Consider the following 22352-nt stretch of genomic DNA (forward strand, 5'->3'; position numbering starts at 1 on the left):
AACCATTTTCCCCCATTGTAAACTGGTCTGACCTCTGTGAGCTGAGAGGGGCTTCCCCTCCCTTTCGGGTATCTCAGTGTAATCCAAAGTCTGCACTTGTTTGGCAATCACATCTCACTGTTAGTCCCACTGACCTTTTAACTAATTAAAATGCTTCCCTTTGCCTCATTTGACCTATTTTTAATCTGTGTTTCTCCATCTGTGAAATCAAGTGATTTTTTTTAATTAAAGGGAGAACTCTTATGTTTTATCTTAACAGTTTCCCAAGAAACCAGCCCATTAAGGCTATCGTGAATCTTGTTGCTGTGTTTCACCTTCGCTGTCCACCCTCCATCCCTAGATTTGTAATTTCATTAAATGTGTCTGTTTTTCTAAAGTCATCAGATACACTACATGGTAGCACAGTCATAATGAGAGCGGATTCTAGAGTCAGGATTTGGTTCTGGATCTTGGCCACAGTATTTTATGCCATTTAAACAGATCATGCAACCTCTCTGTGCATCCGTTCATTACTTCATTACCCAGGAATTCAGGTAAGGCATAGCAGGTTCCACCTCTGCTGCACTCAGCTGCAGCCTTAGCTAGGGTGGACTACAAGATACGAGAAGGTCTCAATTCTCTGAATTGTGTCTCTGACACCAATTACTCCCATCACCACCATCACTACCCACTTCCCTTTGTCCGAGTTTCAGTGTAGCTCTAAATCAACAACACAGGTGTCAATGATCTGTCCAAATCTACAGCTCATAGGTGTATGGACAAGATTTATACTCAAGTTCTCTGGTTTCAATTTTTTCTCATGCTATCTTATGTAAGCTTCCACTGCAACTTTCTGGAAATTGCTTTCTCCATCTGTGCAACAAACATGAATTGTATCTCCCCTACACGGTTGTATTGAGGCTCAAAGAAAATAATCAAAGTTAGCCAATGGGTATTTTACTGAGCTTCTATTATGTGTCCAGCACTGTTCTGGACACAGAGAACACAGAGAGAAAAAAAAAAGACAGAGCCCTGACTGTGATAAGCTTCCATTCTAAGCAGGCAAAGTAGTCAAACAGCTTCTGAGCCTTCAACCAACCAGCAGACACAACACTAAAACCATGCTCTCTTTTCCATTCAAAGGCCTACCACAAGGCTGGTGTACATAGTCATTCACTTCTCTCATTCATTCAATTCATGAGAAATAAATATGTCCAGGCACTGTGCTAGGTGGCAAGAAAAAGAAAGTGACAAGATTGAACTGAGGCCATACCTGAAGGAGGATGGCAGTCTGGACTGGAGAGCCATTGTTAAAGGAAGGGGGTGCTGTAAAGGACCAATGCCAACAACGTCAATACCAACAACATCAATATAAGCAGAAATACTAAACAACATCAATACCAACATCATTGCCAACAACAACAATAATAACGGCCACTTGGCTGGTTTAAGGCAGCAGTCTTCAACTTATGAAGGATGCTAAATCAACTCCAATTGAACTGGTTTGATCAAACTAGAGGCAAAAGAGCCTCCAATATAGGGACTGCTCTGTGACTTTTGGTGAGGATGGCATGGACTCTGGCCAGCCTCACAGCACCTTAACTTTACCTCCAGACAATACTAAGTCAAGGCTCAGGGTGTAGAGCCTTAAATGGGTGAATTAGTGGGGTGCTGTAGGGGAGACACTGAACAGCTCAGCAGAACCGCTTTCTAGAAACTCCCTTTGCCTCTGTCAACTTCAGAGAGTATATCTTGAGCCCAGGCCTACTGCTGGCCACACCTGCCCCTCGTCCCCACCAGTCTCTCATTCATAAAATGAAGACAATCAGGTACTTTCTTTAGGGTACAGACCAAAGAAATCAGCTTATGACAGTCTCATGTTTTTGTTCAATGCACAAGTCTGGTAAACAAAGGATAATGGAAAGGATTGACTGCATGCCGGAATCTTCTCTCGTGACCTTTAAGCTCTGGGGGGTCAGACAGCTTCTGCTTCCTCCCCTGAGGATTTTTCTCTTTTAAAGATTTCTGGCTTCTGACTGTACGATATTAATGTTCACTTCTAGAAGCATGCCTGCTTTCTCATCCATCTTGTCTTTCTTCCTCCCAATTCCAGGCTGTTACTCTAAATCAAATCAAACTTTAAATCAATCTCTCCCACGGATGAGCTGCCTATCACTTCTCATCTTGAAAACAAAATAAAACAAAACAAGACACTTCCTCCCCCCTGCTCCCCCCTGCTGCCCACACCCCAAAGCCCAATGCCCAACAAAACAACCAGCTGCAGCCTGCTGGCAAAATGATTTACAAGTGGTCTCTGCTAACACCTGCAGCTGGTGCCACACATTCAAGGATCCCCGCCCCGCCCACAAGAAGTCGAAGATGCTCCCTTGTCCACTTTCTTCTGTTTTCTCACCAGGTCCCCAACCCCCTTGCTCCAGTACCTGGTGTTAGGACAACCGCAATTCATTTAATAATCTTTCTGCCTTCCAGTCTGAAGACTTCCGTGTCCAAGCTCCAAAGGCCCCCAAACCGTCACACACCCCACTCTAGCAAGGGTTTGTCAACCACACCCCTCCACATTCTGCTTACAATGAGCCTCAAACCCTTGACTTTTGACTCTGGGATCAAAAGGAACTGCACACCCCAGTGGGTCCTCACCAGGGTCATTTTAGCTACAATCTCCACACAGCCACTGTATGCCAGGGTCAATGGGAAAGAGGTGATGAGTTCCCTGCCCTCTCGTAAGATCCCCCTTCAGTTTATCGGCAGAAAAACTCTAGGGCATTATGCCCATCTCATTTTTCATTTGAGTGTTAGCATTTCTTTTCTTGTTCAAAATTTTAAAATATTTAACTCACACTAAATAGGGCCATGGTGAGAAGTGGAAACCTCAAGCTAATTATGCCCTCTCCATAATAGGTTTGTAGTGTCTACATTCTGAAAATTCCTCAAATAAATGATTTCGGTTTTATTTTACATATTTTTTAAAAAGTGAAAGAGAATAGTACAGCAGGTAGGGTGCTTGCCTTACACACATATGACCCGGGTTCTATCCCTGGCATTGCTTATGGTTCGCTGAGAAGCCCAGGAGTGATCCCTGAACACAGCGCCAGGATTAATCTCTGACCATTGCAGGGTCCCCTTCCCTTCAAAACCGACAAAAACGACAAAACCCAAAAGTTAAAGTTCTATCTGAACATGGGTTAAAGCATCAAATAGATCTACCAAGGTAATTTATAGAACTATAATTTCTCTCTTTTCTCCCTGAGCCTGGATCTCAGTCACTATTTTCAACTTTTAGGTGAAGTTTTAATTTTTCTTTTTTGGATAATATTTATTTTTAATTGATTATTTCCTGGTTGGGCTGAAGCGATAGCACAGCAGGTAGGGTGTTTGCCTTGCACACGGCCAACCCAGCCGACCAGAGTTCAATTCCTCTGCCCTCTTGGAGAGCCCCGCAAGCTACCGAGAGTATCTCACCCGCACAGCGAAGCCTGGCAAATTTCCCGTGACGTATTCAATATGCCAAACATAGTAACAACAAGTCTCACAATATTACTGGGCCCGCTCAAGCAAATCGATGGATAATGGGAGGACAGAGACAGTGACAGTGATGTTTTTTGGTTTGGGGGCCATATCCAGCAGTGCTCAGGTCTTGCTCCTGGTTTTGTGTTCGGGGTCACTCTTGGAAATGCTCCAGAGACCATTTGTGGTTCTGTGCATCAAACCAGTGTTGGCCGCCTGTAAAACCAGCACCTGAAGTCCTGTATGATGCTCTCTCCAGCTCTATTCTCTCTCTTAATTGGACATTTTAGGTGTTCTTTGCGGCATTTCTGTCCTGGAAGTTTGAGATTTTCCCCTTTACTGCTCCAGCCATACCTTCACCTAACCCTGAGAATTCTCTGACTCCAGGGGTGTCTGCTCTGTCAGTCAGCAATCAGGGTATATGCTTGGACTCTAGAAAATTAAATAAATGGAAGCAAGCCTCTGACCTTAGAGAGAATCCAACTCTCTCTTTCTGGAACTCCTCCTCCTCAGAGGCTGGGCTGCCTCTCCTCATTTACTCTCTTTCATTTTGCTTCTTTCTGGGGGACCGGAGAGTATCTTCTTTTGAGTTTTTGTGTCTGGTAATCTTAATTCTGAATTTCTGGGAGCTGGTTTGTGCTCCATCCACTTTTATAGTCTTTCTTTGAGGATATTGGCGACATTTTGTTTTGCTTTGGGCCACACCTAGTGATGCTGTGTGTGTGTGTGTGTGTGTGTGTGTGCGTTTGTGTGTGTGTGTGTGTGTTTTGGAGGTGCTTGGTAGGCAGACAAAACTGGGGTCAACCTCATGCGAAGCAAGTGGTTTATACCTCCTGTACTCTCTCTGTGTGTGTCTCTGTTTCTCTCTCTCTCTCTTGCTCTCTCTCTGACCCCATAGTAATACAATTTTATAAGAGGGTGCAACCCCCTGTATAGTTTGAGTTGCTTCTTACTTGTCTTTCCCCCCTCATCTGTATTTTTCCTTCATTTGAAATTCAATGTAAATATCCATTCATCCAAAGCTCTTATTTCCAGCCAGGAATGGGTGTTTTAAGGTACTGACTGCGACTTTGATCACTTGACATCCCATTACTCATCAATTTGCTTGAGCGGGCACCAGTAACGTATCCATTTGTGCCTTGGCTTTTGGGGGTTTGCTAAGTCACTTAGTTATTGCTCACCAGGATTCTGGCAGGCAGAATACCACCGAGGTTCTCCCCAGTCTTGTCCACTTGGACAGGCTCACATCCTCAGGAATACTCCATCCCCTCAGTGCTTTCCTTTGAGTGGAGGGTGGGGGGCATGAGGGGCACATGTAGTGCTCAGGGCTTTCTTCTGCCTCTGAACTCAGGGGCTCAGGGAACCACGCCCTCAGTGTTCTTTACTGGAGCCGCAGGATTTTCTTTTTCTTAATCCCTATCTCATCCTCCAATCCCTGACACTGCAGGATTTTTAAATCTGTCATTCTGGTTTAAGTTTTTTTTATTTTTAAATTCTTATAGTTTATTTTGGCTTTGGGGCCACACTCTGCAATGTTCAGTGGTTACTCCTGTCTCTGCTCTCAATTACTCCTGGTGGTGCTTCAGGGACCATACAGGATGCCAGGAATCGAACCCAGGTTGGCTGCATGCAAGGCAAGTACTCTATCCATTATACTGTTGCTCTGGCCCCAAATCTGTCATCATTAACTGAAAAAATTGAATTGAAATTGTTTTTTTTGTAGTTTAAGGAAGATAATTAAGTGTGTGTGGTTTGTTTCTTATGCATAATTTTTTTCCCACATATGTACACATGCCCTCAACTCATCAGCCTTTTGTTCTTTTGAAAATTTTGGTTTTTACTTTTTTACAATAGTAACAATATTATTGTTCTATACTTGCAGTGCTGCTATGCCATAGCCACTAATGGTGTGCCATGATTCCTCCACAATTAACCAAGGTCCCTTCCTATCACCCCCACCCCAAACTCCCTTAGCATCCTCAGATCATTGTTCTACTTGCCATATCTCAGGTTTGTTTTCATTAGGGATTGTCTAATCCCTTGCTTTGTTTCTTCATACTCTACATATGAGTAAGATAATTTGGTATTTGTCTTTTTCTTTCTGACTCACTTTGCTTAGCATAACACCTTCCAAATCCACACAAGTTGCCACAAACTGCAAGATTTCGTTGTTTCTAAGGGGTCAGAGCAATAGTATAGTGGGTAGGGAACTTTCCTTGTATGCAGCTGACCCAGGTTTGATTCCAGCTTTCCACATGATCCCAAGAAGCATGAGGAGTAATTTCTCAGTGCAGAGCCAGGAGTAACCCCTGAGCTCTGCCAGGTGTGGTCCAAAAATAAACAAGCAAACAAATTAGTTTATCCTTTCTTATTACTGAGTAGTATTCCATTGTGTGTGTATGTGTGTGTGTGTGTGTGTACACAATTTCATTATCCACACATCTTTTGTTGGGCACTTGGGTTCTTAATGTCTATTTTTCCTTGACGGTATTATTATTTAATGTGTCTCTGTGTTTCTGCGTTTTTCTAAAAAAATGTAGAACAATGAGTATTGTTCTTCTTGTTTATATATCCTTCAAAGCTATGCCATTAAGAACGTAAAAGCACACAGCTGTTCTAATTTCTTGCTAGGTTGTTATTTATACTATCATGAAACAGCTCTTTGTTCCCTTCTGTTCTTATAACCTTGAATTGTATTTCATTTGAATCCTATTTTATTTTGATGTGGCTAAATCTGCATTTGCTGTCTTGTATATTCCCCATTATTTTGCTTTCAACATTTCTGCCTGCTGCTTTATTCCCACTTCTCTGTCTTTTAAGAGACAGATACATCAAACCTACTCACATTTATTATGACAACAGAATTGTTGGCACCTATTTCTTGCCTTCTAAGCTATTTATTATTTTGTTTTCTACTATACTTTTCTACTTTTTTTTCCCTTTTTTCCAACCATTCACTGAATTGTTTAACTTGTTACTCCCCCCCAACCCCCATATTATGTTTTGGAAGATATTATTTCCATCCTCTTCTAATATAGTTTTTATTTAAGAAACCCACAAGTAATGAACTGGAGTGACTTAGGCTTCAAGTGAGTTCTCATCAAGGGAGGGATCAGTCGATCTATAAAGAATGTGGCAGGAGTTTTCATCACCCAGGAACATTATTAGCAAAGACCGAAACAGATGAAAAAAAATCTTGAATCATCTATTGGTGAAACTGTAGGGTCTGTCTGCTGGATACTCTCAGGAACGTGTTCTGGGAAATGTTGAAATGATATGTTTGAGGGGGTAGTTTTGGGATCACACCTGGTAGTGCTCAGGGGCTTCTCCTGGCTTGGTGCTCAGGGATTGCTCCCCAGGGGGTTTAGGGGACCCATGATGCCAGGATAGAACTAGGGTCACCCACGTGCAATGTGGCTTTTTTTTTTTGGCTTTTTGGGTCACACCTGACAATGCTCAGGGGTTACTCCTGGCTCTGCACTCAGGAATTACTCCTGGCAATGCCTGGGGGACCACCTGGGATGCTGGGAATCGACCGTGTGCAAGATAAATGCCCTACCCGCTGTGTTATTGCTCCAGCCCCAGTGTAAGTGTCTTGACCCCTGTACTATTCCTCTGGCGCTTAGGTTTTGCATTAAACACCTTGGCTGATCTTTCCACCTTAACCTGTGTAAGCCACTTCCTCTTCCTCCTTCTGGTGGTCTTCCCATGTGCTGGGTCCTCTGCTCATCCTCCTGCCAGTGGGGAGGGGCGCGGGAAGGCAATGGGTCTGGGTGAGGGGCGGGCACGTCGGAACAGTGCGAGCCTCATTATGGGCTCTGTGCTCTGGGCTGCCTCAAGGCTGGCTTGCACAGCCCTCTCCTGACAGTCACATCTGCGGAACACATGACTGGCCGCCTGTGTGAGGAGGTGCTTGCCGCCGCCTGGGTACTTCTGTCACCGCTAACAGTGAACAGGGCACATTTTTTCCAGGAACCAGATATTGAAAATTACCACATTAGATCCAGTCTATGCAATTAAGTGAAAATTGTGGGCAATTTTGCAGGCAGGCATGTAGGTTTGAGATCATACTGTATCAGCCTAATGAGTGGAAGTGGACCAGGAGGGACTGGGAACACATGCAATGGGGCAGCCGCAGCCGGCAGGCACTGCGGGGAGGGGAGTTCTGGGAAGGAACAACGTCCCACAAGGAGGCCTTGGCTCTGACAGTCGGGTCCAGGGAGGCCAAGAGGGGCACCCTGGTTGAAGGCCGTGGGACCCTCTGGGGAGATGCTGGTTCCTTTCAGGGCTAAATGGTGATGAAAGGCTTGGTTTAGTATGGCAGGGTCTAAGTACTCCCCCCAGTGTGCAGGCTAGTGACTAGGACATTAATGCATCTGTCTCTACGCCGTTTTCTGTGAGATGATAGTGAAATTTGCAGAAGGCGGGAGATGAGGGAGGGGGGTGTCTGGTTTAGGAAATCTGGTTCTCTCCAGAATTGCAGCTAATGGGCCTGAGCCCAGGCTCATGCTGAAGGATACGTAAGAAGCCTCGGGTAGGGTCACATGTTGCCCGGGTTACCTTCGTTGTGCCTCATTGGTCTCGAGGTCGCCGGCTGTCTGAAGCAGTTCTTCCAGGAGAACTGGTCTCATAGGCTGGATCAGGGAAGGGCAGGACAGCTGCGCCTGAGCCAGAGTTCTGAGCGGCTGGAAGCCTGGCAACCTCAGTCACAGTCATCACCACCCCTGAGTCGGTAAAAAAGTCAGAACCCTGCTGAGGTGCCCATGCTGGTCTTCACCACTCAATGCAGAGGCCAGGAGGATGGTGGGGGCGAGGGGTGCCTGGTCAATGGGGTGGGCCGAGGGACAGGGCAGGGGGTAGGCAGCTGACAGGAGTGCGGGGCTGAGAGTGTATGAAGGCACCCAGACTCCCATATCCCAGGTGCTAGGATTTGTGCTAGGATTTGTGCTCACTTGTGTATATATTCAACAATGTAATTTTCCTGCATCTCAGTGAGAGGGCACTTTACCCACGGCAAAGCCTGCAGTGAAAGACAGTGGCTGCTGCATTCACTGCAGGACACTACCCCCAATTCAGATCGGACCCAGATCTGTCTCCCAAGTTCCCATTTGCTCTACTTAACGACCGGGAGCTAATTTCCTGCTTATGAAACTGGGGAGGCTGGACAAGACCAGAGATGCAAAATTTCAGTTTAGACCCATCTTCACAATTGTTCTCACATCCACTTCTCATTGTGAGAGTCATTATCGTTATTATCATGATGAAGCCATGAGAGTGTTATTATTATCATTATGCCATTCCTATATACCAGGCAGTGTTTGAAGTCTCCTTCTGGCTCAGGGCTTGGGGTTCACCCCTCTCGTACTTGGGGAACCATGTGGTGTCAGCGGTTGAACCCAGAGTTCCCACAGGCAAGTTCCCACAGGCAAAGCATGTGCCCTAAGCCCTCTGAGCTCTCTCCTGGGCTCTTTAAAAGTTTTCCACAAGCAGTCTCTCTTGTTATATTTTTCTTTAACACAACAACAATACATAAATTATATATAATATAGATATATCTGAAATATAATTTCTCCTTTAAACCACTGTTGAGTGCATAACATAAGCGAGTAGTTTTGTGGCATTAGTATGTTTATAGCATTGTCTGCGTTTAACTGTGAGATCGCTCACATGGAGTTTGACATTACTTTGCACAGACAGAGTTAGTCTGTGCAGTGAAGTCAGCAGGCTATTGAGTGGCTACTGGTTATGGTTGCCATTGAAGCCCCGAGATGAGACCTGCTCCTTCCTACTTCCAGGTCTCCATTTTCGCTATGGGAGGATCCTAAGTGTGGAAGAAGGGTGCACTCTATACAGCACCAAATCGACACTGCTTGCTTCAAGTGCTCCTAATCTAGAGGAGAGATTTGTTTTCTTGTGGGGTCTGTGTGACCCTGGGCCAGGGACCTCCTCACACCTTGCTCAGACCCTGGTACCCAGTCTGTCCCAGGGCCCGCCTCCACATGTGGGGGCTGCAGAGGTGGATGCCGGCTCTGCCTTCCAAGGCTATTATATGGAAGCCTGACCTGGATAAGGGAACTCTCTCTCCTTTCTGACTCGGAGCACTGGCTCAGAGCATCTCCTGAGGATGAGTCCTTTGTTTCCCCTTCCCCGTTTTTTTTCCCTACAGAAATGAAGTAACTTCTAGATGACCATCCTCTGCACGAACCCATAGCAGGGATGAGACACAGAAGCCCTGAAAGCCAGCAGCTGCAGACCTTCCTTCCAGCATGGACATCTGCACTGTCCAGCCATGACCAGGCAATGCCATGCCTGAAGAAGGCTCTCGCGAGCTCTGAGACAATGTGGTGTCATAGGAGTGAAAATACAGATGGGTTCAGCACTAAGGTGGATCTTCCAGTGCTGGTGGGAGACAGATGCTGCCTCTGAGCTGCCAAGACCCCCAATACCAGCTTTCCTGGTAAGCCAGATTCCAGCTTGAGGTTACATTTGCCTGGGTACTCACTGCCCTGGGCTGGAGCGATAACACAGTGGGCAGGGCCTTTGCCTTGCATGCAGCTGACTGGGGTTTGATTCCTCTGCCCCTCTCGGAGAGCCTGGCAAGCTACCAAGAGTACCTCACCTGCATGGCAAAGCCTGGCAAGCTCCCCATGATGTATTCGATATGCCAAACACAGTAACAACAAGCCTCACAATGGGGACGTTACTGGGCCCACTAGAGCAAATTGATGAACAATGGGAGGACAGTGCTACAGTGCTTCTCTCTGCCCTAAGGCGCATGTGCTCTCTGTCCTCACAAGCACCAAGGAGAGATGCTCTCCATTCACGTTATAGGAAGTGTTTCCATTCCTGAAAACTTCTGCAGAACAAACTGTTGCCAGGAACATGAGGGCTGGGAATGGAATCCACTGGGGAAATCCTGGCAACCTTGGCCCCCCTCCAGGGTTCTTGCATGCTGAGGAGTAAAGGTCCTGATGGGAGTTCTCCACCCCATTCCTGAGATACTTGATACTCCGTGGGGCTGTTACACTGTGGTGCCCACTGAACACAGGACCGTGTGTGTCTTACCTGGGGCTTGGTCTCATCTTTGTCCTTATAGTAGAAAAGCTGGTCCCCACGCAGCACGAACCAGCGCTGCTGCCAGTTCTTCATGATGCTCCTTTGCTTCTTCAGCCAACCTGCCTTCAGCACAGGGCCCAGCCGGCGGGGACAAGGTGGCCGCCCAGGGCTCCGGCTCTGCTCCCCCATCACCAGGCTCTTGGAGCGTGCTGGAATTTAAGAATATACATGGTGAGCATGAAGGATAACATGTCTGTGGTCAGTCTCTGGCCTATTCTGGCATCCAGCAGCCCCTGTGGTCAGCTCATGGACTTTTAGTCCCACAGGGCACGACCATGCTTGGTCATCTTCCCTCAGGTCCAAAGGGGCATGGGCTGGAGCAGCCAGCATTGTCCACCTGCTGTCTGGACAGGCATCCAGCAGGTTGGTTAATTTCTGTTATGTCATAAGGCCATCTGTGCGCCCTGAGAGAAGGGGACGATGGAGACTCAAGACAGGCACCATCTCCTTTCTTGGCCACCCTGAGAGCCTCCTTCCAGCTTCTGGCTCCCTTGGATACTCACTGCATTATCAGTATGAGTTCTACTTGTCCTTGAATTGACCTATCAGGTCTACTTTTGTACCCTACCTTTTTTGTGGGTTCTAGTCCCCAAGCGTATTAATGCATATAAGATGAAAACTTCCTTCCTATTTTCCTAGGACTGTTTACTATTCTTATGAACTACTAAAGAACCCCCTGTGGCTCGGTACTTGGAGTCTTTCCAATGTTATTAAAGACCCTGATGAGGGGAGGGTGTGAAGTGATAGTACAGTGGGCAGGACCCTTGTCTTGCATGCAGCTGACCGGGTTTGTTCCTTACCATCTCGTATGGTCCTCTGAGTCCTACCAGGAGTGATCCCTGAGCACAGAGCCAGGAGTAATCCCTGAGCACAGCATGGTGTGGTCCCCCCAAACCAAACCAAGCCAAACCAAAACATCTGAGTTTCCCCAAAGCGTAGAAAGCATGTCTTTGCTTCCATTGCCCATTTCTCTGATGAACCCTGGTAGGCAGAACTGACTAGGGTTAGGAGTGCTAAAGGTTTATTGCAGGGCCAAGGTTTTTCTGGCCTGCCTCTCCTCTTGTCTGACCTTAGGTCTTATCCAGAATAGTCCTTCCTCCAGTAACCCTTGAAAGGCTGCATGGTCTGCCCACTGCCTCCTGCCCCATGCCTTGCAACTTCAATAGAAATATTCTGTTCAGTGAGGCGAGCTGAACTGTGGGTTGAGGTAGGGGTTGTGCTTGAGTTGACCCCATGGCATTAGGTCCTTTTACCTGGAGGGAATAAACTGACCTTTTATCTCTCTCCTCCTCATGCTGTCTGGCCGCTGAGCAGGGCCAGATTCAACATCCACTGATCCCTTTCAGGGAATCTGGAGATGGATGGGAATGGGAGCACTCTGGAAACTACCTCATGCACTGTGCTAGCATCAGAGTTTCTGTCTCTTGCCTTCTTTCATGAAATATTCTGACACCCTCTGCATTTGATAAGGTCATGGCCCTGTGAGGACCGGAAATGCACCTGCCCTGCCTATGCGGGTTCAGTACTGGCAGAAGCTTAGCAAAGCACGGTGACTTGTCAGCCCCACGACACAGAGGAGGAGGAACCAGGCAATCTGGGCCCTGCTCTGGGCCATATCTAAGGTCTACTTGAGGTGCTGTCTGCCCAGAAAGAGGGGGCTCTCAGATAGGAACCCTGGATGCTGAGATTCGCAGAGAGCCAGTGCCGGCACACTTACGCAATCCATAAAAACATACAAGAATAGTTAGCAGTTTCCCCAACATGACAGGACAAAGAATCAGAAATGCTTTCTTTCCCGAGCCCAGGGACAAGTCTTCCTGAGGGATGAAGCAAAGAGGCAGTAGGCAGGGGCTGGCACACCCTCGAGCAGGAAGCTGGGGTTGGTCTGTTAGCTGATGCGGCACCCTGGAGGTGCCCGCCTGCCCTGCCCTGGCTCCTGCTCTTCTCCGCTCAGTGGGGAGGCACTGCCCAAAGATGCTGCTTAGGCCACGTAGATACTACTAATGAGGCCGATTGAGTATCTTGAAAGGGAAATGATCATTGTGATGATTTATTCATCACCGCCGTGCCTGTCCTCAGCACTTCCTTGAATTAACGCATGCAGTCCTGTAAATATTTAAACTGAGTCAAATAGCTCTGACATGGGAAGGCTTCAGAAATGTGGGGTGTTTCTGGGGAGAAGCCGGGGCAGGCCTCTCCACAAGCTCGTGCCCACTGGGAGAGGGGGAGGGTGGTTTTGACCCTCTTTAAAGTAGGGGATCTTCACCTCACAAACACCTTTACTCATTCCCTCAGTCCCGTGTTTGTGCCTTCATGACACTTCTCTAAGGACAGCGTAGAACCCTGCATTATTTGTGTCTCGTGGGAGCCCCCCGTCTGGCATGGAGAGTGAACCACAAGGAGTAACCACACAGAGATGAAAGAGCACAGTGCCCATGTGCTGGCTGGGGCGGCACAGGAGCAGGGGATGCTCAAGGAAGGGGCCGGCCTCTCCCTGAGGATACCTGCAGTGCCAATGGAGCAGGGAGCGCTGCACTGAGCCTCGCAGGAGGCCTCAAGCCGGGTCTCTGGGCCCTACAGTGGCTCTGATGTAAATGGATGAAACTATATATATATATATATATATATATATATATATATATATATTACTGGTTTGTGTTTTTATTTTATTTTATTTTTTTATTTTTTAATTAGTGAAACACCATGAGGTATAGTTGTAGACTTACAAACTTTCGTGCTTGGGTTTTAGTTATATAATGATCAAGTACCCATCCCTCCACCAGTGCCCATTCTCCACTACCAACGATCCCAGTAGCCCTCCCAACCCCCATCCCCTCATCCCCCCCACCTCTGTGGCAGGGCATTCCCTTTTGCTCTCTATTTCCTTTAGAGAGCTGGAGCGATAGCACAGCGGGTAGGGCGTTCGCCTTACAAGCGGCCAACATGGCCGACCCGAGTTCGATTCCTCCACCCCTCTCGGAGAGCCCGGCAAGCTACCGAGAGTATTCGATATGCCAGACACAGTAACAACAAAGTCTCCAATGGAGACGTTACTGGGCCCGCTCGAGCAAATCGACGATCAATGGGAGGGCCTTTACCTTTTTTACCTTCCTTTAGGGTGTTGTGGTCTGCAATAGAGGTATTGAGTAGTCATAAATGGCTGAAACTAGGGAGGCACCTACTGTTTCCCTGGCAACCAGCCCTCCCTCCCATGTAGGCATGGGGCCTCCTCTTCCTCACAGTCTCTCCTTCCTCACCCTTGAGTTCTTCCAATTCCCTAGCACTGGGGACTTTTGTTCTCTTCCTGAAATTGCTGTGTCAAGTCCACTGGGAAACTGTCCTCCCAGCCCCAAAAAGGTAGTTCTTGCACATGGGAATGCACACCCGGGGTGCTCTCGTTTACTTGTGGGGTGCCCCAGTCCTGGGGTCACAGTGTCCCCCAGGACTACTGCTGTTCCTATGGAGTTGTGCTTCCTGTCTCAGTGCTTGCGTAGTTTTTTCAGCTGTGCAGCTTTCTGGGTGGCAACAACTTGATCGTTGTTGTTATTTTTAGCTTCTACTGGCTGTACTCAGGGCTTCCCTTTGCCTCTGCACTCAGAGATCACTCCTGGCAAGGTTTAGGGGATCCTATGGGATGCTGGGGGTTGAACCTGAGTCACCTGCATGCAAGGCAAGCACCTTCCGCCCCACTGTACTGTCTCTCCAGCCCAGTGTGTCATGTACTTGAGTTTCATTCTCACTTCTAACTCTGTGTGGGAATTACACACTGCTGCAGGGTCAGGAGCCCCAGACAGAAGAGTCACTGGGCCTACATTCAGGGCATGGGGATGGCACTGGGAACCAAATTTATGGCCTCATATTTGAAAGACCAGACACTTGTAGCCACTGGGTCATTGCTGGTTCCAGGACCAGATTTTAGCCTTCAATACCCCTGGATGGAATTAAAAATCATATTTGTTTATTTGGGGGCTATACCCAGCAGTGCTCAGGGGTCACTCTGCGTGGTCCTCAGGAGACCAGCCAGTATCAGGGATCAAACTCAGGCCTTCCACATGCAGTGCATACATTAGCCCATTGAGCTATTTCTCCGGCCTCACAGATCATAGATTTCATAAAGCTCTTTCTTCCTCCTGCTCTCCAGAGCTAGCTGCCTGCTCTTACTCCCACATTTCTTTTTTTTCTATATCTGTCCCTCTCCTTTTTTTTAAAATTAGTGAAACACCATGAGGTACAGTTGTAGACTTACAAACTTTCATGCTTGGGTTTCAGTTATACAATGATCGAGTACCCAACCTTCCACCAGTGCCCATTCTCCATCACCAATAATCCCAGTAGCCCTCCCCTCACCAACTCCCCCCTCCCCACCCCACCATGCCTTTGTGGCAGGGAATTACCTTTTGCTCTCTCTTTCCTTTAGGCTGTTGTGGTTTGCACTAGAGGTATTGAGTGGCCATCGTGTTCAGTCTATAGTCTACTTTCAGGTGCGTCTCGAATCCAGAGCTAGTCCTCCAAACATCCTTTACTTGGTGTTCCATTCTCTATCTGAGCTTCCTTTTCCCCCAGCATGTGCTGCCAGCTTCCAAGCCATGGAGCAGAACTCCTGGTACTTATCTCAACTATTCTTGGGTGTTCGTCTCCCATTCTGTTACTTTATATTCCCCAGCTGAGTGCAGTCTTTCTATCTCTGTCCCTCTCTTTCTGGCTCATTTCACTAAGCATGATACTTTCCATGTAGAACCACTTGTACGTAAATTTCATGACTTCATCTTTCCTAACAGCTACATAGTATTCCATTGTTGTAGAGAGTTCTGGGGGATGATTTCAAGAGGAACAACATTAGAATCATTGGAGTACCAGAAGGTAAGGGAAGCAATCCCAGTGAAAAAGCCACAGTTAAAGAACTCCTACATTTCTTAAGGTCTGTTCTGGTCTTAACCACATCTATTCTCCCTAAAGTTCTGATGTGCAGTGACTGCCCCAGCAACTTTCCACTCTATTATGAGCCCTAGGTTTTTACTGCTACCAGATTTTAATCTGGAGCTTAGCCTTACTCATCACATCACCTGTGGGAGACCTCTGTAGGTCGTGATCCTCTCAGCCCATGTCCCATTCTGGGCATATGCTCATCTCTCCCAAACCAGCTCCTTCTCTTCCTGGTCATGGAGGGTGTGGGATCAACCCGTCTCGACAGCTTGGAGATCTTTAGACAAATATCTTCTCTCAAACCCTACAGTTCCTAAATTCTGAAGATTCTCTCTTTGCACTTTTATTTTATTATGAAATAATTTCAAATTTTTATTGTCTCTTTCTCCCCCCCTCCCCCACCCCCGGATTCCTTGCCTGCTTTCTTACAAGAGTCTCTGACATGTAACTGCCAATTAAATTGTTCTAAGCATGCATTTAATGATGTTACTCCTTTTCTCGGAAGCGGTTTTGATATTTACCAGCTACACGCAGAGCAAAACCCCACCTCCAGCTTGTTAGCTGTATTTCCTTCCTGGGATAACTCCGCCCCACTGCCCTGGTGAAGGGCTGCTGAAGGTATTTGCTATCACTGGTGCTGCCTTTAGAATGCAGGTGTCCAGATGGACTAAGTCACAACATTTGCAGATGGACTGGAAACTGGACATTGAAGCAGCCCACATGATTCTAATGATCACTTGCCTGAGTTATAATCGCACCAATGTCCCATCAAAATGCTTTTTTTGTTCATTTCCAGTATTAAGGTCCTAATTGCCATTCAAGATTTGGGCACTATATTATTATTTCCACATAGTTCTCCAAGAGTCACTTCACAGAAATTAGACTCTACATTTCAAATTTTTGGGAAGGCCTCCCAGACAATGCTCAGGAGGAGCAAGTTCCTGGCCAACCAGACCAGTAGTTCGGTACAAGGATCTGAGAATGTGACACTGATGGTCCCTGTAGAACCTGGGATACCCAAATCCAGCGGTGCTCACAGGCCTCTAGAACTGTGACCAGTGATGATTGGCAGACCATGTGGTGCTGGGAATTAAAGCTGGATAGAGAGTTACAAACCATGTGCCCAATTGCTGTACTATATCCTGCACTCTTCATTTTACTTTTATCTTTAAAATAGTACAAACAATAGTTTACTCTATATGGACAATAGACATCATTCTCTAGCACAGAACAGACTTATTTGTACAGTGCAGGTCCTATGTCTTCCTAAGACTGATGCTCATAGAGAGCCAAGGGACCCACCTCCTCCCCAGGAGCTGTGTGTGTGTGTGTGTGTGTGTGTGAACGTGTGTGTGTGTGTGAGAGAGAGAGAGAGAGAGAGAGGGGAGAGGGAGAGAGAGAGCTCATGAGCATGTAGGCTTGTGAGTTTATGTATAAGACGGTGTGTATGTCTGTTATTGTTTAAGTGCACGCATGTGTGAGTGCGTTGACTGTGAATGTGAGCATGTGCTCACCAGTGTGTGCATTCATGACAGTCTTTTAAGTATGTGCATTTTGCAAATGTATGTTAGTGTGCATGCATGAATGTGTGCAAGAGTGTGCATGCATACATCTGTCAAGATATGTTCAGAGGACATGAGTGCATGTATATGTGTCTGAACGTTTGTCTGTGAGTGTGTGAATATGAGAGAGTGATTTGGTGTCACTCTAAGTTGTGATCTGGGATCTTGGTCCAGGCAGTTAGTTCTCAGGAGGGTGATCCTAAAGGCAGGGCCTGCAGACTTGTCCAGGAACCCTGGATGCTGGGGATGCTTACCCCGAAGCCAGGTTGATGGAAAACTAGTAATGCTCATGGAAGTAAGCCAGAGGAGGAGAAGTAGAAGGCAGAGTGTGGGAACAATCCTTGGAGAGTGGAGGCAAGCCAGCCACCCTCAGAGACATTGAGAAGGATGATTACCAGTGGAAGGTGGCAGGTCACTTTTGTTTATTTATTTATTTTTGCTTTTTGGGTCACACTCAGCGATGCTCAGGGGTTATTCCTGGCTCTGTACTCAGGAATTACTCCTGGTGGTGCTTGGGGGACCATATGCGATGATGGGGATTGAACCCAGGTCGGCCGCATGAAAGGCAAATGCCCTACATTCTGTGCTATCGCTCTAGCCCCCTTTTTTGTTTATTTTTAATGCAACAACTTTATTCAATGAAAGTGCAGTGAAAATTGTTGGAAGCTTAGGAGAAAGCATGTATTTAGAACTCCCTGCCCCTCAGGCATAGGACCAAGTGCAGAGTGGATTCCTTCTCTCTGCTATGTCCATCTTCCAGCTGTTACCCAGTAAAGTCTACCTCTGCATGTCAAAGGGATGCCCTCTTTGTCCTGGATCATAGCTTGGAGATTCTCAGTGGTGGCACTGGGATCAGCCTTGAGGGTGATGGTGTTAAACTCACTGAGTATTTCGGAGGTGCAGGGCAGTGCAGGGAAATAGAGTGGTCCATTTGTTGGATATTCCACAGTCTCTGATATCTAAGAGGGTAAGTCCAGGAGGAAGCTGGCTGTGGAAGTTGGGGGAGATCTGGGCTATGAAGATGGTGGCGAGAGATCAATGCTCGGCACCCAGAGAGCTCAGGGTAATGTTGGTAGTCCCAGTAATGTTGACTGGCAGTAATGAGAGCTCACCAAGTGTTTTGGCACTGCTGGCCGGTGGAGAACTAGCGCTAATCTGTGAACTGGTGGCTAAAACCCACTGATGACATGCTTTGCACTGAACTATGTGCTCTACATGAATGTTCTATTTAATTCTTCCAAGAAATGCTATTACTGTGATTCACAGAAGTGTGATCTGAGGCTGAGAGCCAAGTCAGTGGCACACACATGCTGATGAATCTGAGTTGAGTTGCTCTGCCTTCAGAGTGTGGGCACTTAACCTCATGAGTCTGCCCCCTGCATCCAAATCTCCGAGTGAGAAAGATGAGAACTGGGGCCAAAACCCTGAGGTTCTTGGGACAAAGGATGGGAAGGAAGAGGAGAGGACTTGTAAAGACTCTGGGAGGAGCCTCAGGGAGATGAGGAGCCATGAGGGTGAGCATGTATTTTGGAGACCCAGAAAGCACTGTAAGGAAGGGGCAAAGCACACGAAGGGCAGAGAAAGAGTTCAGGTCTGCTGCCAGGAGTGGAGGGATGGGGCAAGAACCACTGCTGAGAGATGATCAAGGGGTGGGTGGGGAGGGAGAGTGTAGGCAAAGGCTGTGGTTAACCTTCCAGAATATTCTATGTTCAGTTTGGGAGAGAAGGAGGAAGATCTCTACATGGATACTGAAATAAGGGCGGGGGGCAGACAGCTCTTATTGAGACAAGGGAGAAAGCACTATGGGGAGGATTAGCGAGGAAATAAGGTCAAGATAAGGATGGAGGATCCAGAAAGTACACACAAGGCAAGGGAAGCATCTTAAGCCCGGTACTAGCTCTGGCCTGGGTGGCTTTTTATTTTTATTATTTTTAGGTTTGGTGATATCATGTGTTGGTAGGAATGTAATTGTAAACCGCTAGATAAAGGGCAACTGGGCTGTGCTTTCACAAATAAAAACATGCATACTCTACAAAATAGCAACTGCTTCTCACTTATCTCCTACAGAAGCACCCCAGGATGTAGTAGTCACATTTGAGGATGATGCTGGGGCACACTGTGATCCCACTCCCAGAATGGGAAAACACCAGATGTCCAATAGTAGTAACCAAAGGGCTGCAGAAGCTTCAAACCGTTCAAGTAGCAGGATACTTTGCAGAAGTTCAACAGATCAACACTTATGAGCTCATATGATTAGCTCTCCTTTTAACATACAACTCTTACTCCAGGTTTTTCCCTATTCTCTGAAATAGCCGTCCTGAGTTATTGTAGAAAATACACATAACATTAAATTGACCTCCTAACTGCATTTAAGTGAATAGTTCAGTGGCTTAAAGTCCATTCACATTGCTCTGTTACCAGCACCAACTGCCATCCACCTCTATAACTTCTTCATCCCCAATGGCTTCCCTTCTATCTGTTTCACTGAAACAACAATTCTTATCAAGAGCACTAATGAGTTGCCTATTTTCAACACTTACATTCTCAGGCTGGAGTGATAGCACAGCGGTTTGGCATTTGCTTTGCACATGGCCGACCCAGGTTCAATTTCTCCATCCCTCTTGGAGAGCCCGACAAGCTACCAAGAGTATCCTGCTCGCACAGCAGAGCCTGGCAAGCTCCCCATGGCGTATTTGATATGCCAAAAACAGTAACAAGTCTCACAATGGAGACATTACTGGTGCCCGCTCGAGCAAATTGATGAACAAAGGGAGGACAGTGCTACAGTGCTACATTCTCAGTACTCAACCCAGTTGGTTGGTTCTTGGGATCATTTCTATCCTAGGATTTAGAACACTTTTGTTGTTGTTGTTCCACTCCCCTGCATTCTGTTCTTCCCAGTAAACATGCCAGTGGCCTCTGATTATATCTGTCTGTCTGTCTGTCTCTCTGACTCAGGACGGACTTCCCCTTTCTAATCAGGAGTCAAGGGGGAATGAATTGCCTTATCACAGCAGAGAGTAGGACACTGAGGACCACTCCCTGGGGAAACTCACTGAAAGGATTTAAGAGGTCAGAGACTCTTTTATTGTTTTTTTGTTTTGTTTTGTTTTATAGCCACAACCAGAAATGTTTAGGAATTTTGTCAGTGCATGGGGAACTATATGGGATGCCAGGGGTTGAACCCTGGCTCACTGAGTGAAAGGGAAGCCCCTTACCCTCTTTTTGATGGCTCTGGCCCTTTCCTCTTTCCTCCTTCACAGGGCTTTCATTCTCAGTGTCCTCATCTTCCCTATCTTTGGAGTCCGGTGGCCAGAGCTAGTGCTTGGACCCTATCTATATCCACCCTCTCTGCCTTGTGATAAGCTCCCATCTCATGGATTAAAACACCAGCAAGGCTCAACACATCCACTACACTCAACACTTGGTGCTTCCAGTGGACTGTGTCCAAAGAGGAACTCCTGATCTTTCCCTGTCTTTCCATCTCCTCCTTGGGTCTCCTCTCATTGGTGGAAACACCATCCTCAGGACATCTCCCAACTACCATCCATCCATGGAATTACTGCTGCAGCTTCTTCTCCAGGCTCTGCTCTTCTGCTCCCTGACAGTAATCTCTGAAGAAGGTGCTTCAGTATTTTCCAAGATGGGATTTAGATTTTCCTAGATGCTGCTCTCTCAGAAAACAACGGAAGCTACCCCTACCAGTCTGGGAAAAAAACTAGAACCATTGTTCCAGCTTACAGAGATCTTTGGGGCCCAGCCACTGCACCCCTCAGACCTCCAGTGTTTTCGTGTCCTCACATATTGGTCTCTGCAGTTCCACAAACTGACTCCGTGGCTCTGCCACCTGGTATCCCTGCCAGGTCTTTCTCAATCACGCCTAAAAAAATTGCATCCCTAATCCTTCCATTCCTTCTTTACTGCTGTTGGCACTTACTTTAATACTAGCATAGTGCAGGATGAAAGCAAGTTGCAGAACAACACACAAACAATAGAACCAAATCAAAAGGGAACTAAAACACAACACATGTGCAGCGGGCACATGAATTTGCAGAGAAGGAACTGATCAACCCTACGGCAGGGATGATGTCTGAGCAGAGGAGCGTGGAGCTGGGAAGGATGTGTCTGACACAGCGAATACATGTGAGTTGTGTATAGAAGACAAAGTCAAAACTTTAAGTGTCTGGATGGAGCCAGATCCCTAGGAGACGTAAAACAGCAATGAACAGAGGACTCTTTTGATAGATGCTTGCAAGTAGTCTGGGACAAGCACCATGCTGGGCTGCGGGCCACAGCAGCTGGCCTGGCCGTTGCCCTCTGGGAGCTTCCAACCTGGGAGAGATGTTCAGCAGCAACGAAGCAACAGATGATGCTTGCTGGAAGTGGGGCTCATGCCCACTAGTGGTCCTTTTAAGGGGCGATATCTCATGTCGGTGGGCTCCTCCCAGTGGCCTGGGCTCCCCCATCCATTGTGTTCTCCACAGTCTCACACTGGAGAGCAGTCAGTGCGGGACTCAGATCACCCACCCACACAGAGGTGCAAGGAAAGAGCACTCTCAGCTGCAGAGTCCAGAAAGGACTGAGAAGACACCAAAGACAACTTGGAGTGGGCTGTGTCCGTCCAGCCCAATCCCCTTGAACCTCTTTCCTGTTTCTATCCCTTTCTCCATAGCAGCCCTAAGCCCTCCATCTTTGGCTTACGGTGTGGGAGCCTGAAGGGTGCTGCTGTCTGGTTTCTTGTTGAAATCACTCCCAGGGGCGCAGAGGACAACTCCCCCCTTCAAAGTTCCCCTAAGACTCAGGCTGAGACCACTCCTCCTTTTAAAAATGGAATCATAGTGAGATATACAGTTAAAAAGCTGTTCATAAGTGGGTTTCAGTCATACAATGTTCCTTCACCAGTGTACATTTTCCACCACCAATGAATGTCTCCAGTTTCCCTCCTGCCAGCATCCTACCTTTATTGCAAACACTCTCTCTCTCTGTCTATGCCTCCCTCTCTCTCTCTGCCACTACGGCAGACACCTGTCTCTCTCTCTCTTTCTCTCTCCCACTCTCCTTTTCTCTATCTCTCTATCTCTCTTCCTTTTGGGCATTATGTTTTGCAATACGGGTACTGAAAGCTTATCACGCATATCCCTTCACCTCCTTTGAACACTCAGTTCTTGTCCAGAGTGATCATTTCCAACTATCATTGTCACAGTAATCCCTTCTCCTCCTAACTGCCCTCTCCCTGTGCCCCCACTT

The 22352-nt window shown here is 47.1% G+C and overlaps 1 protein-coding gene across 5 annotated transcripts in view; it reads right to left on the reverse strand.

Moving 5' to 3' along the window:
* Nucleotides 1-22352, reverse strand: part of ARHGAP22 (Rho GTPase activating protein 22) — a 202612-nt gene that overhangs the window by 126453 nt on the left and 53807 nt on the right. For all 5 annotated transcript variants that reach the window (XM_056130395.1, XM_056130394.1, XM_056130391.1 and 2 more), the window contains one exon: nucleotides 10570-10769. In XM_056130395.1, coding sequence (XP_055986370.1) covers nucleotides 10570-10769 — 200 coding nt within the window. The remainder of the gene's footprint in view (nucleotides 1-10569; nucleotides 10770-22352) is intronic.

Source organism: Sorex fumeus, unplaced genomic scaffold, assembly GCF_029834395.1.
Source record: "Sorex fumeus unplaced genomic scaffold, SorFum_2.1 ptg000078l, whole genome shotgun sequence".
NCBI classification, from domain to species: domain Eukaryota; kingdom Metazoa; phylum Chordata; class Mammalia; order Eulipotyphla; family Soricidae; genus Sorex; species Sorex fumeus.